The sequence below is a fragment of the Dermacentor albipictus genome, chromosome 8, assembly GCF_038994185.2.
Source record: "Dermacentor albipictus isolate Rhodes 1998 colony chromosome 8, USDA_Dalb.pri_finalv2, whole genome shotgun sequence".
NCBI classification, from domain to species: domain Eukaryota; kingdom Metazoa; phylum Arthropoda; class Arachnida; order Ixodida; family Ixodidae; genus Dermacentor; species Dermacentor albipictus.
The window spans coordinates 131,939,673-131,955,128 of record NC_091828.1 but is presented as its reverse complement, the minus strand read 5'-3'; the positions used below and the strand labels follow the sequence as shown (position 1 = coordinate 131,955,128).

Genomic DNA, 15,456 nt, shown 5'->3' with positions numbered 1-15,456 from the left:
CAACTAAAATAAAGGCTAGTATGCTTCGCATCCTGCGCTTAACCTTAGCTAAGCCACAGCCATTTTTTTTTCTTCTTCTTTTTTAGTGCGATTCAATAGTTGCGGACCTTTGTTCGCTAATCTTCCTGTGCGGTGTCCGTACGCTACAGCACCACCCTAACCTATACAGCGCGCACATCGAGCCAGTTTTTAACGTCGGTGTTGATGTCCTCTCGAGAAAACGGGGGGCAATGACAGTTGAGTATTTTGAAAGGACAGGGGAGTGTTGTTGGTGAAGCTAAACAACGGGCGAAGCGCTGCAGAGGACGCATGGCAACAGGAAGGCCAGCTCGTTAAATCTTGTGCTTGTGCAATGTCAACAGAAGTTGTTAACGAAGCAGGAGAGTAATGTAAAATAAATCGATTACATTTTATTATTTGCTTAGCTACTTTTCTATTCTTTCTTTTTTTCATCTTTCGGGGAGAGCGTGTAGACGGCCACTAAATAATTACATTTTAATAAAATATTTCTAATTGTAATTGTTTACTTTTTTCTACGCGCTGCAAAATAATTTGCACCCTTAAAAGTGAATAAGTGTATACATCAATTTATAGCCCGCCTTATTGTGTTTTTAAGGGTGTGATTTATGTGCCGATTTACGCCTTTATGCACGTTTCAGGGCATAAATTATTTTAGTGTTAAAATCTGCTGAAAATATGCTTTCAACAATATTTCGATGCGTTTGCATCAATGCCGCCTTTTTCGTTTAACTTAACTACCGCCATAGCCTTTTACGCTAATATCGTCCATGTGCAAAGCGCACTGGCTTGTGCCCGTAGGGCATTGACCTCATGCAGCTATAGGCATGACTTCTTGCTGTCTTCACAGAAAACCACATATTTCAAATCATTAAACAGGTAAAAAACAGTACTGTCTTCCCCCTTTTTCTTTAGTACCCTTTTTTAAGCTTACCGGAGTCGTTACCTACGCCGAAACTGGACTGCATATTGAATAAAGGAGCATATCTCCATATGCATGGGTATCTATCTCATCAGTGCTTTTCACCGAATCCCACCCACCGCACTGGCCTCTATAAGTTTAATGTCACGCCGTAGCAGTTTCCTACCATTGTAGTGCTGAAGAGCCGTAAGTAACACAAGTATGACGCGAACATCGAGTCCGTCGAATCCGTCGAATCCGTGAGAACGGCTGACGTCGCCTGCCTGTTTGCCTGTGCGTGTGTGCGTGTGTGTGTGTGTGTGTGTGTGTGTGTGTGCGTGTGCGTGTGCGTGTGCGTGTGCGTGCGTGTGTGTGTGTGTGCGTTTGCGTGTGCGTGTGTGCGTGTGCGTGTGCGTGTGCGTGTGTGTGTGTGTGTGTGTGTGTGTGTGTGTGCGTGCGTGCGTGCGTGCGTGCGTGCGTGCGTGCGTGTGTGTGTGTGTGTGTGTGTGTGTGTGTGTGTGTGTGTGTGTGTGTGTGTCCAACTTAAACTGCGCTAGGAACGAGACGCCAAGGTAGATCAAGACAAGACAAACACAGCCTAACAATTGGTTTATTGAAATCACACAATGCTGAAGAGGCAGCATTGAGTGAGGAGGAGGAGGAATAAACTTTATTAGTAGAAATGAGCCGACGGTAAAATCGTCCGAGGTGGGCGGCTTCCCCAGTCCACGATGCCGTGGGCCTGAGCTGATAACTTGGCCCTGCTCACCAGGCGATGCTGGTCTTCAGGGCTCGAGCTTGTCAGCTGGGCCTCCCACTGCTCGACGGTTGGTCCGGTGATGGGCGGTGTCGATGGGTTTTGCTGACATTCCCATACCATGTGGTAGAGGGTATTGGGCCTAGAGCAGAAAGCGCATTTGTGGGTATAGCTCCTAGGGTACATCGCGTGTAGCAGGGTGCCGTGCGGGAATGTGCCGGTCTGTAGTTTTCGGAACATCACCGCCTCTTCTCTTGTCAGCTGGGGATGCGGGGGTGGATAGATCCTCCTACTCAACCTGTAGTGGCTCAGGATATCGGCGTATCTTTTCGGGACGCTATCTTGTTGGTCTACCGGTGCTCGTGAACCTGGTGGGATAGCCCGGAGAATGTGATCTCGGGCAGCGGCATTAGCCGCTACATTACCCGCCAGGGACTCGTGTCCCGGGGCCCAGACAATGTACAGTTCAGGAAAATTGTCTCGTTTTTCGAGGATGCTCAGGGCATGTTTGGAAATGCGGCCCTTTTGGTAATTTCTACATGCTGTTTGCGAGTCGGGGATGATTGTGATTAGATCTTCTCGCTTGCCTGTAGTGGCCGCCAGGGCTATCGCCGTTTCTTCCGCGCAGTCGATGTCTGTAGTGTTTACCGAGGCCGCAGCTACCTCTTGTCCTTGGCCGTTGATCACGCTGATAGCGTGGGCCGCTCTGTTCTTGTACTTTGCCGCGTCGGTGTATCGGACTTCTCCTTGTTTTGGTCCTTCGTAGGCCTTACGTAGAGCTTTCACTCTCGCTCGCCTCCTTTCTCTGTGGTATTCAGGGTGCATGTTTCTCGGGATGCTGGCCACCGTGATCTTCTCCCTCAGGGGTAGAGGAACCCGCTGTTTTGTAGACTCATATTCGACTGGGTAGCCCAGTCTTATTAGCATGTCCCTACCCGTGCTGGTGAGCTTGAGTCGCTCTATCTGGCTGGTCTTGTGGGCCTCTATAAGTTCCTCCCAAGTATTGTGTATGCCCAGGCTGAGCAGCTTCTCCGTCGACGTCGTCGGTGGAAGCCCCAGTGCCAGCTTGTAGGTTTTTCGTATTAGGGTGTTCAGTTTGTCTCTCTCGCTGTTCTTGAGACCCAGGTACGGGGTGCCGTAAGTGACTCTGCTGATTATCAGGGCTTGTATTAATCTGATTGCGTCCTGCTCTTTCAGGCCGTGCTTTTTGTTTGTCACTCTTCGCACCAAGTGCGCGACTTGGATAACTGTCGCTTGCAGTTTTTTAATGGCGGCGAGACCGGCACCATCCTTCTGGAAAGTGAGGCCCAGAATACGAAGTGTGTCCACCTTGGGTATGTTGACTCCATTTAGTGTCAACGTTGGGTCAGGTGTGTCCTGCGGAGGCCGCCCTCTTGTCCTCTTTTTGAGGATCAGGAGCTCCGACTTTTCCGGCGCGCATGAAAGACCGCAGTGGTGTAGATAATGCTCGGTCCTGTCGATGGCTTCCTGCAGGGCGTCTTGTTGTTCGCCCGCCGATCCCGTGCACGTCCACATGGTCAGGTCGTCTGCATAAATTGCGTGACGGATACCCCTGATGTTCTCCAAGAGGTTCGGCAATCCCCTCATCGCTATATTGAACAGCAACGGGGAGATCACCGACCCCTGGGGGGTTCCTTTCTGCGGTACTGGGAACTTCTCGGTCCTGAGATTCCCCAGGCCTATGGTCACCGTTCTACCCGTCAGGAAATCCCGGACGTAGTTGTATGTCCGCCATCCGCAGTTGGTATGTTGTAGGCTGTTTAGCACTGCTTCGTGTGAGACGTTGTCGAAGGCTCCCTTCACGTCGAGTGCCACGATGGCACTCTTGTGGCATGTGCTGGGGCCGTCGATGACTTCTTCTTTAAGCTGAAGTAGAATGTCCTGGGTGGAGAGGTTAGGCCGGAAACCGAACATAGTGTTCGGCAGGTGCCCACCTTCTTCCAGGTAAGGCGAGAGACGATTGTGGACCATGTGCACGAAGAGTTTTCCCGCGCATGACGTAAGAGAGATCGGACGCAGGTTCTGTAGGTTGATGGGCTTGCCGGGTTTCGGGATCATCGTTACGTCCGCGTGCTTCCAGGAAGCCGGTATACTGCCCGTCTCCCAGCTTTCATTGATATACTTTAGCAAACTCTCCGTCGCCCCGTCGTCCAGGTTACGGAGGGTCTTGTTGTTAATTTTATCCCTGCCGGGCGTCGTGTTTCTTGTGAGATTTCTTATGGCTGCCACGATCTCCGACTTGGTGAAAGGTTGGTCTAAATCCGGATTGGGTTCCCCCTCGTACTCCGGGTGAATGACTGGCTGCGTCTTCCGTTGTTGCTCGTCTCCGATGTATTTCGCAGTGATGGCTTCGAGCGCTTCTTCTTCGGTTCCCTGGAAGTTGTGTATAAGTCTTTGTATGTGTTGCCCCGTGACAGTTTTAACGCGATAGCGTTAAGGAGCTCGTGTCGCAGAAAAGCCGGTGTCGTCGGCGTCGGTGTCGGCGTCGTCGTCGGTGTCGTCGTCGGCGTTTGCGGCGTTGACCGTGAGCGATAAATCACGGCAGGCGCTTCATAAATAAAAAGCAACTTCCAAGATTGGCCCGGTGGGAATCGAACCAGGGTCTCCGGAGTGTGAGACAGAGACGCTACCACTCAGCCACGAGTTCGATGCTTCCAAGCGGTGCAAACGCGCCTCTAGTGAATGCGGTGTTGCCTTCGAAACGAGCCGTGGAAAGTTATACTGCGGTGTATATCGGTAATTATGAACATGTAACGTACAGAAGTCACAATTACACGAGTTGCGAAGTGCGTTTCCGCTGCATTTCTTCTGCGCTTTCCGCACACGCAGAGCCATCTTGCGGCAAACACAGAAGACCCCCTCCTCTCAATGTACGGCGCTGCCCCGACAGGAGGCGCGCCGCGCGCGCATTGGGACCGCTGCCAGGCGCGTCGCGGGACTCCCTCTCCCCTGACGACGCTTCGCCGTGCTCCCGGTCCTTTCTTTAGATTACTATCTATCTCTCTGCCCGTGCCGATCGCGACGTTTGGCTGGCGTAGATCGTTTCCCCTCCGAGACACCGAGTTCTTTGGTTCGTTCCGTTCGCTCAGGCACACGTTTCGTTGCCGCGCCGAACGCTGCGTTGCTCGACGCTCACCGCGTGATAGGTGGGCGCTAAGTCCGATGCGGGGCGCATCGTAAGTGATCGCTGTGCCATAGCGCATTGTCTTATACCCCTTGGCGGGTCGACGGGAACGCTGTCGCGTCCCACTCTTGAAGGCGAAGCTTAAGCGTCCTCCAAATTTTTTGATTCCGTCTTCGCCAGAAGGGTCTTTAAAATGGCCCAGGTCTTTTGGTTGCTGAGGGTTCCCTGTAACTGGTCGCACACTTGATTCCAGTTCTGACGTCCGAGTTTTTCAGCATACTCCTCCGCCTGCCGCGAGATTGCGGCAATGCGGATCTTGAGTTTGCGGTTTCTCTTCTGCTTCTTCCATCTCTTCAAAAGTCCTCGCCTGGCCTCCCAGAGGTGAAGTAGGTGTGGGTCGACTTCGGGATTGTCCGCAGTGAGTTGGATGGTCTTTGTGTACTTGGTAACCAAGTCCATCACGTTCTTGGTCCACTCCTCGATGTTCTCTAGGCTGCTGGGGTGTTCATCTTTGCGGAAAGCAGGCCAGTCTGTAATTTTGGCTTGACCTAATCTCACAGGGGTTTTGTGGTGCATGATTTCGGTCTGGATGATATGATGGTCGCTGCCCAGAGTCTCGTCCAGTCTCGACCACTCGACTTGCCTGAAGCCAGTGGAGAAGGTCAGGTCTGGGCTGGTGTCTCTGGAGACACTGTTGCCGATTCTAGTTGGTATTAGAGGATCGGTCCACAACGTCAGCTGGTGGTGTTGTGCCGCGTTGTGCACGTCCATACCCTTCTTGTTGGTTGATCGGTAGCCCCAAGCCACGTGTGGAGCGTTAAAGTCGCCCACCACGAGAAGTTTCTGACCGTCGGTGACTTTCTTCACTTCTCTCAGTAACTTGTCCAAGTCCTTTAGTGTGTCGCGTGGAGGACTGTATACATTCAGGATGTAGAGGCTCTGCAGGGTTTTCTTGGGAGGAACCAGCTCAATCAGAGTGTGCTCGATTCTGTGGTTGATTTCGTGCTGCTGCGTCGTGTAGTGCTTCTTGATGAGGACGGCGGTCCTGGTCCTTCCTTGGGCAATGTGCGTTTTGTAGCCACGCATCGTAATATTATTTGTCTCTGTTTCCTGTAACGCGATGACGTCAGGTTGGTGTAGGGTGCATAGGTGAAGTAAATTTTGCCGTTTCCGATTTATTTCTCTGCAATTCCACTGCCAAATTTTGAGGGTTTCGGTCGCTTCTTTCTTCTTTGCTATTTTATTCGCCATCTTGGCTTCCCAGAGTCTCGTTCATCTGGGCTTCTCTGATGGGGTATTTTGGCTTTTTCCTTGCCTGCTCTTTTTCCCTTTCTAGGATGGAGATGCGTTGGTTGAGCTCGTTGCCCATCTGGGTGATCTCCTGGCGGAGCGTTTGTAAGGCTGCTTGGACGGTGGCTGCCACAGACTTGCTTATGGTGTCGACGGCCTGAGCCAGTTCGGCTCGGAATTCATTTCTCAGTTCGGTCTTGTCTTTGGTTCGGGCCTTGTTCACCTTGTACTCTATTCCCGATTCTAGGTCCTCTATCGGGGGAGTATGTTCCCTCGGCGGCGTTGGCGTTATGGTCGGTGTCTGCTGTTTTTGCAATTGCTCAATGAGATGTTGGAGCTTCCTCTCCAGGGCTTGTTCCCTGGCCTGAGCTCTTTTGTCCCGTTCCTCCTGACGTCCTTCTTGCTCTTCTAGACGCTTCATGAGCACTTCATTCCGCTTCATCAGGTCGGCGTTTTGCCTTCTGAGGGAGGCGATGGTTTCCTCGTATCTCGAATTTCGCTCTTGTGTCGGCAGTGAGGGAAATCGGTCGTTTGTCGACTTGGAACTGGTTATCACTTCCGCCCAGCTGATCTTCTGCGGTTCTTGCTGTGGCTTACTTGTTCGATATTCCGAGGAGCTTGAACTTGTCTCCCTTGTTATAGGTGGTTGTCGGCCTCTTGATTTACTTCTCTCCCTCACGTACAGGGGTGGGGGTCTTGGCTTGAGCCTTTTCTCGCACTCCTTGCTTGCCGTCTCGTGAGGTAGCCCACATAGTTTGCACTGCAACTGGCAATCATGATCTGTTTGTGGGTTCTGCACCCCGCACCTGTTGCAAATGTGTTTGTCTGGGTTGGGGCATACGTCCTGCCGGTGGCCGATTTCTCCGCAGGCCTTGCAATACTGTACCGATCTGCGGTATGGGCGGCAACGTGTGTACGAGCCGGCCACCTTCACATAGAAAGGGATGTGCGGACCTTCGAAGGTGATAACTGCTGAGGTGGATTTGCCGAGCATCCTCGCATGCAGGATGCCACAGTTGTTGGCTGCCAGCAGTTCCGCAAGTCGTTTCTCCGTCGTACACGCAGTGATGCCATGCACGACTCCACGTACTGTTCCTGGGAGCGGTTTGATGTACGGCGTCATCTCGTATGTGGCCGCCCCAAGTTCGATGCCGTTGATGGAACCGAGTTTCAGTGCGTAGTCCTCGCCTGCGGTGCTGGCAATTATCACGTTCTGCTTCCACTGCGTTTGGATGGTTACGTTCGCGCAAAATTCTTTGAAAGGGGAACCACTTGCCCTTGCAAGTCCTTCGGTGATCTTCTCGTCCGGCCAGCTTGACAGTTTCATGCCGGTTCTTGGTCGGTATACCACCTTGTAATCATTCTCTGGCAGCGGCGGCGTCACGCGTCGCGAATTGTTAGTATGCGTTCGTCCTGTCTTCATCTGGGTGTTTCGTCGCTAGCGCAGTTTAAGTTCCCCAAAAAATGTTTTACCAACTAGTCTCCCAACACACTGGCCTCGAGTTCCTTTCACGTAAATTTTGTTTCCCAAGGCACATGATTTCTTATTTTATTTTTCCTTATTCATACCTTGTTGGTTGTGTTACTATAGTGGCCGCGGAACGGTTTGATCAAGTTTACCAATGAATCCAAAATAAATTAAATTATGGGGTTTTACGCGCCAAAATCACGATTTGATTATGAGGCACGCCGTAGTGGGGGACTCCGAAATAATTTGGACCCCCTTGGGTTCCTTAATGTGCACCTAAATTTAAGTACCCGGGTGTTTTCGCATTTCGCTCCCATCTAACTTCGGACGCCATTCGAATTCGTGCATCGGGGAATTGATTGATATTCGACAGTGAGGCTTTCATTGTTTTTTTTTTCTTTTCTATACATTTATTTCAGCATTTATGTCACAATGATTAAAAAACAATTTTAGTAGTCGTGAATGGAGATAGCTCGGCTAGGCGTTACGCACATTGTCTGGAAGAAAAGCTTTCGCCAGTACTCTTTTGCGCAGCTGCAACCAAAAAGAGTAATTTAGTCAACTTACTCTGCCCACAGCCGAAGAAAAATTCTACTCACTCATTGGCACGTGCCCCTGTTTGTAACTGACCAGCCGTAGGGTGTGGCACTGTCTCTTCGCTACTGCCGCTGCGAAGCAAATAGAAGAGCAAAATTATATAAGTGCACCGAAACATAAGAAACGGCATAACGAGCGCTCAAAACGGCGAAGAGCGCCGAGCGCATAAATTAGGGCTATTTGTGATTACCACCATTCAAAAGCGTCAACATTTCAAAGAAAGTGCCAAGGGGATGATTGGCCTACAAACGCGTTTTTCTCTTGTCCTCTGTCCTAAGGTAGTTTTGCGTAAAGGTGAAACAGGTCACGACCATACAACGCCATCAATGCGCGCAGAGTCCACCAGAGTGCGCCACCGGTCGCGCTCTCGGCGCAGGCACGCACCGTCCTGCAGCGCCTCACGTGTCGGCGCAATGTCACCGTGACAAGAACGAACGCCCGCATTGCCTCACGGAGCCTGCGCGAGTACGAGCACACAAGCGTCGCTGCTGTCGCCTCGTTGCCATTTTACTGGGCGCATTTCTGCCGTCGCCGTGAGGTTCCGTATGAGTGAAAGCATGTGAGAGTGAGCCGGCGAGCGTGGTTCAAACTCGTGCGCGCGAGCGAGGAACGCCGCCCTGCTCCGTGCCCTCTCCTGTGGCGCTCGAGGTAGGGGAGTGAGGCGAGGAATGGGGGGCGTTCTTCTCCGGCGGCTGCTATGGTGTTCGATTAAAACCCCTTAACCTTCATTAAATAGTGCCACGCTTTGAAGAATGCCGCCTCCTCCTCGCGCGCTCTGGCCGAAGTCGACACCGCGTCGCTATTGGCCTAATTGCATCACGTGGGCCCTCGCGCCGTGCATCAACGCCATTTTTACTGGAGAAGCGTCTACGGAATGGCGAGAAGGGCATGTTTGCGTCTTTGCTACGCTCGAGCAGTGTAGGCTACGCCACGGTCGACGAGGGAGCACGAAAGAGAGGAGAAACGAGGCGTGAAGGCGGAGGAGGAGAGTGTCGCTGCTTTACGAAGTTTAATGAGCTTTATGTTCGATGTCCTCCTCGCCCGCTACTCCATACACAGTGGAGACAACCGCGGCGTCTACTACGTCGTTGGCCACGCGAATCGCGGACGCCGTAGGGACGCGTTGCCGGCGCTCGTGTGTCTTGAAAGCGGCCTGCGACGTGGCTAAAGTTCACGCCCGCGCAGGCCTCATTTTCAAAGCGATCTGCGATGTTTGGGGAGTGCGTGTAGCACCGGTAGCTTCGTATTCGCTGTGCTATCGACGTTTCGTTCACGTTGGAGCGACAGATGTTCGAAGGTCAATTGGCTCGCGGCTTTCGCCGCGATTTTTAACTCCAGCGTTTTCACAAACAGTGTGTGTGTGTGTGTGTGTGTGTGCGTGTGCGTGTGCGTGTGTGTGTGTGTGTGTGTGTGTGTGTGTGTGTGTGTGTGTGTGTGTGTGTGTGTGTGTGTGTGTGTGTGTGTGTGTGTGACGTTTCGGCCTGAGCTTTGGCTTTCATACGAGTGAAGGTCAGTCCTCCGGCCGAAACGTCAGCGAAGGTATGTGTCCTAACCTTCGTCTTTTTTTCTCTCTCTTTTAAATATATTGTTACCGGATTAAAAAACAGTCAGATGTATATTTACAGAATATTTACATTAATCATTGCAGCTGACAGGATGGTAGACAACGGTCTGGACTTCGCGCGCTGTCTACCATCTTGTCCGCCGCTACGATTATTGTAAATATCCTGTAAATATACGTCTAACTGTTTTTAACCCCGTAACATTTTTTGGTGGAGGTTGCGAGATCATTATGAAGACGGATTTACGCAGCGGGCGCTCTTTGGCTGCATGCTTCAGGTCCGTCGGCACCCACGCCCACCGCCATTCTAGCACAATTCCGTGACCCAGGAACCTTTTCTGGCACCGACGACACTGATGTTGAAGACTGGCTTCAACTATATGAGCGGGTGAGCTCCAGCAAGCACTGGGATCAGACCATCATGCTCGCTAATTTGATGTTTTACCTCGCGGGCACGGCACGCGTCTGGTTTCAGACCCACGAGGAGGAACTTACCAGCTGGGAAATTTGTAAACAGAATCTGAAAGATTTGTTTGGCAATCCTGTTGGTCGTCAGCGCGCCGCCCAAAAAGACCTCGCTTCGCGTGTCCAGACGTGCACTGAATCCTACCTCACGTACATCCAGGACGTGCTCGCTCTGTGCCGCAAAGTGGATCCGAAGATGTGCGAACCTGATAAAGTTGCACACGTCATTAAGGGCATAGCAGATGCTGCCTTCCACCTCCTTGTTTTCAAGAATTCTTCCACTGTGCAAGCCATTACTACCGAATGCCGGCGGTTTGAAGAAGCCAAGAGTCCCGCATTGCCCAGCCATTACCCCGCACCTCCACCAAAAATGTTACGGGGTTAAAAGCAATCAGACGTATATTTACAGGATATTTACAATAATCGTAGCGGCTGACAAGGTGGCAGACAGCGCGCGAAGTCCAGAGCGTCGTCTTCTTCCGACCAAGCTGACAACATCTTCTTCGTGAGCGTGTCACATGACCCCCGGCGGCGGAAGCACCGGCCCGGTGCTGGTTAGGAGGCGGGCGAGTGATACAACTTGACGCGCGACATGGAGCACGTCGGAGCGATACTGAGCCACGGTTGGCTCAAGAGGGGCGATTTCGTACGTGCCGTGAGTTACCTTACGCAAAACAATATATATATATATATATATATATATATATATATATATATATATATATATATATATATATATATATATATATATATATATATATATATATACATACATATATATATATATATATATATATATATATATATATATATATATATATATATATATATATATATATATATATATATATATATATATATATATATATATATATATATATATATATATATATATATATATATATATATATATATACACACACACATATATATATATATACTGAGAGTCCAGAAAGCAACATTCATCGCTAAGGTCCCTAAAAACTCGTTAAAGCTAGCGACGAAGTTGCAAAGTTATACCATCAGAGACTACGGCCTCTGATGCCTCCATCTCCATCACACCGTACTAAAGCGTGGCGGCCTACGCCACCCGGCGTCTCTCAGCTCAGCTGAAAGTGGCTTCGCACGAGCCGTGCCCTATACCTGCTCGTGTCCTCGCCGGCCGATGCGGTGACGACGTGCCTGGCCGGGTGCTCCGCTTGGCCGCCCGCCAGAGAGGCTGTCGGCCTATCCGCCCCCAATGCCACAGTTCCGGGCGCCGCCTCACCGTCACCGCCTGGCCCCCTGGCATGCAAAGGGAACAATGCCAACAGCTTTGTCATGTCCGCCGAAAAGAGGTGTCTGAACCTCGGCGAAGTGGTTTCAAGTTGCAATGAAGCAAATGTAACATGTTTTTCATTTTGCGCAAAAATATATTCTCTACAGTGGCCTAGCCACGGGGCAGGCATACATGCCCCCCCCCCCCCCTTGAAATTGGTGTTACTGTGTGGCCTGCTCAACACCTCCTCACCCTCTCCGTCCCCGGCCAAGTACGTAGACCCCACCCTTCCCGAAAAGTAGGTTCCTGGCTACGCCACCGATCCTCTGTTGCCCGTCCGGCCAGAACAGTACACCTATGCTCGTTTGTCTCGTGGTCGCGAAGTCCAGTACAGCCTCAAATAAAAGCGTACGCGCTGCCCGATCTCCCAACTCATCTGTCGAGTGCCCATGGCGATGGCTATGAGGAAACAGGTGGACAGGAAAAGCTCACACAGTCATTGTGAATAAAACCGCTACCGACACAGGACGGAGGGAGACGACGACACAGGGCGGCTCTGCGCTGTGTCGTCGTCTCCCTCCATCCTGTGTCGGTAGCGGTTTCATTCGCAATGTCTCACCAACTGACCTGCAACTTTACCTTGCTAATCTCGCACAGTCACGTTCGAGGCGCCAACACGAGCACTGGCCACTCACGGTTCCTGGTGCGGTGTCGCAGCAACGCCGGCGACCGTCGCAGGTTGAACGGGCGCCTCTGCTGCTCGCATGTACAGGGTGGACAAGCTGAGCGCCAGCACCAAGGCCACCACTCCCACAAGCAGGTAGGTGAGCAGACATGCCCACATGCTGTTCTGCGGGGACACACCGTTGCCAACATTAACGACGCACTTCCAGAGCGTGGACACGGTATTCCATCAGATGTTCACAAACAGCGATTATAAAGTCTTCCTCGACTCCATCGAGTGCGCGGCACCGCCGCCTTACTTGCACAGTAGGGTGAAACAACCCTCGTCGACTATGTTTCGTTGAGCAATCGCTTGAGGAAAGCCGCCCAGCAGCGTTGCAAGGGGCGCTACAAGGCGCAGTCGGGTCCGCTAGACCCGACTGCGCCTCACTTGTCACGGCGAAGTTACTAAACGGAGTGCAGTGTCAGAACAACCTGCTGAGGTGTCAACACTTTCCTCTAGGACACGCTTCAAAAAAAGAGAAAAGACTCTGCGAAGATGCATGCTGATCTGATAACTTATTAGCAGCTGACAGTTGTATATGCGAGATCTCGCACCTTTCGGAAGTACAATTGGATTGTGTGCGTGTTCACGGCCTTACTCGAAAGGCAGTAAAACTACTGCTGCGTTCTACCGCGGTCGCGCATGGCTGTTATTTTACGGCTTACACACAGGCTGTGCTGCAGCACAACGGTGTTCAGCCTTTCACCCCCAGAGCCACACGATTTTGTTTTCGATGTGTTTCGATGTTGTTTCCTTTCTAGAAGACAACGATTCACTAGCCACCATTTTTTCTGTGGACGTCGAAAATTTTTTCACTCAATACCGCACGATGAGCTATTTCGTAGTGTGATGACGTGCATCGAAGAAAGTGGCTAGGTAGACTTTCGCAATGCAACCGGGTTGTCCTCGGAAAATTTCATGTCTCTTCTCGAGTTTTATCTAAGTGCAACTTTCATCAGGTTCGAAAATAGGCTATTTATTCAGAAAAATGGTGTGTGTATTGGTTCATGTGTGGCGCCTGCTCTTTGTAATATTTTTTACCGTTTGTCGACCGCGCTCTTAAGAATGCTTTAAACAATGACTTTGTTCAAAGTTTTAGATATGTTGACGATTTTCTTGTGATAAAACAGACTAGCAACGATTGCTCCGTTACCGTAGCTGACATTTGAACTCTTTTCAATGACAATGGCAAAAGTTTAACTTTCACACATAAGCTATCTAGGGAAGTAAACTCCAGTTTTTAGATTTGCAGCTATCCTTACAAACAGATCCCACCTGTTGGATGTACTCGCCACGTGCACGTAAGGAACATTTACCTCATGCGCCTGCGCAGTCAAAGATTGTGAAACGCGCCATTGCTTTGATGTGTCTAGAATTTTCGTTAATGAAATCCTGTTATCACACTGTGAGCCAGAGTTTCATTGCACAGTTAAATAGGCTGCAGGCAGCGGGTTACCCAAGTGTGGTGGTGACGTCAGCCTCTGAGGTATTGCTTCCGAAACTGAAAGGGAAGCGGCACAAAAGTAACTGTATTACACAAAAGAAGAGGCCTGAAGTTCTGCCGTATTGGCTCACAGTCTAAAGAATGTCGCCACTAGGTACCAAATCCCAGTAGTGTTTCCTGCTCCTCAGAAACCGTCAATGTTGGCAGCCGTATTTCTAAAACAAGCAAAAAAACTAGGTTGTGAAAAGCACCATGCGAAGTTTGTAGATTGCAGCGTCGGTGTGGTATATAAGATACCGTTTTCATGTGGCAAAGTGTGTGTAGGGCAGTCAGGCCGCTGTGTTAACCAGCGCCTTAGACAACATGAGCGATCCATACAGACAGGCACAGGTTCTCATTTGGCTCAACATTGTGAAATATGCAAGTGCAAGGCTATGTTTCATGATACTACGATTTTGAAAAAGAGCCGTGATGCCACCATCCGGGAATTATCGGAAGCGTTCTTGATACAGTCACTGGGATCACAGTGCATTAGTGTGCCTTCTTTAACCTTGTACAGCTCTGAATAAGGTTTTTTCGGATTCTGTAGCATAAGTGAGCTCTGGTGATCGGATGTTGGTGGTTCCTGCACATGGTCCTCACTGCGCATGTTCTTCTAGATTCTGCTGTCTATAAAGGAGTGCCGCAATAAAGTGATGTCAGTTGAGAGTAGCGCCTTGCCCTGGAGGGGGGGAGGGGGGGTGAGGTCGTCTTTCTTGTGTCCGTTATGTTGCGCTAAACAATGTAGTCATGGATTCGCACCAACTAGCCCGCCAACGCATTATTCCATACATACGAACCGCTAGCAGATCTCCAACGCGACATCAGAAACAAAAATTACGGATTAAAAAACTGTGCATATATGTTGTCTATTGGAATGAAATATATATGGGCAAAGCAGCATTTATAATCATTGAAAATTACGTGTTAAAACAAATTATGGTGGTTCCTGTGGCCGCTGCGTTGCATTTACATTCGAAATAGACCATGCCGTCGCCTACCGGCGACTTTGCCGTACGGTACGCCAATGCGGAACCCCCCCCCCCCCCCCTCAAGAAGTTCGCTGTACGTAACGTACACTAACGTCCGTATACACTCATATTTCGGCGTGAAACTCAAGAAATGAAACTTCGACTATGACAACGTTTTAAAAGAATACGTGGTCAGTTTAAACCGATTTAACGTTTCTCTTTAGTGTTTCTTTATGAAGTGGAATAATGTGCTACCGACGCGTAGTAGCGACCGTGTATGTGGCGCGCGATGCAAGACTCTTGACGCAAGCGGGTCGACGGCGTCTCCGTGTGCTCGTGGTGCCTTCTATAGCAAAGCCGCGTGAACGCCAGTGCTGCCGGTCATTGCACGGCACAGTGCCAGCGCTTCTCTTTGCCGGCCGAGCCAGAGAGTCCTTTGGTTGCACACTCACGTATGGCGCCACCAGGTCCAGGCAGACTGTGTTCAGGGCCGACTCGTAAATGGCGTACGCAGGGCCACAGCGCCCGACGTCTTCCTTCACCTGCAGCATGACGTTGGCGTAAACTTACGTTGAAGCTGAGTGAGGGATGGAGGGAGGGAGGGAGGGAGGGAGGGAGGGAGGGAGGGAGGGAGGGAGGGAGGGAGGGAGGGAGGGGCGCACAATTCAGCCTGTATTAGAAGGAAGCTTTGCCTATGGCCCTATGCCAGCTGTTCAAGTACATGTAAAACGCACAAATGCTATTGTCAAACCTTCGCCGTACCAATAAGAAAAAAAATTGTTGCATTAGAGAGAAAAGATTAAATTCTAGTGACT

At 50.6% G+C, this 15,456-nt stretch overlaps 1 protein-coding gene across 1 annotated transcript in view; it reads right to left on the bottom strand.

Annotated features, from left to right (window-relative positions):
- LOC139049178 (uncharacterized) overlaps positions 1-15,456 on the bottom strand; it is a 136,834-nt gene that overhangs the window by 4,927 nt on the left and 116,451 nt on the right. The window contains exons 20-23 of the mRNA XM_070524495.1: positions 15,094-15,183; positions 12,156-12,310; positions 11,346-11,486; positions 8,179-8,247 (exon numbers count right to left, since the gene is read on the bottom strand). Of these exons, the coding sequence (XP_070380596.1) occupies positions 8,179-8,247; positions 11,346-11,486; positions 12,156-12,310; positions 15,094-15,183 (455 nt within the window). The remainder of the gene's footprint in view (positions 1-8,178; positions 8,248-11,345; positions 11,487-12,155; positions 12,311-15,093; positions 15,184-15,456) is intronic.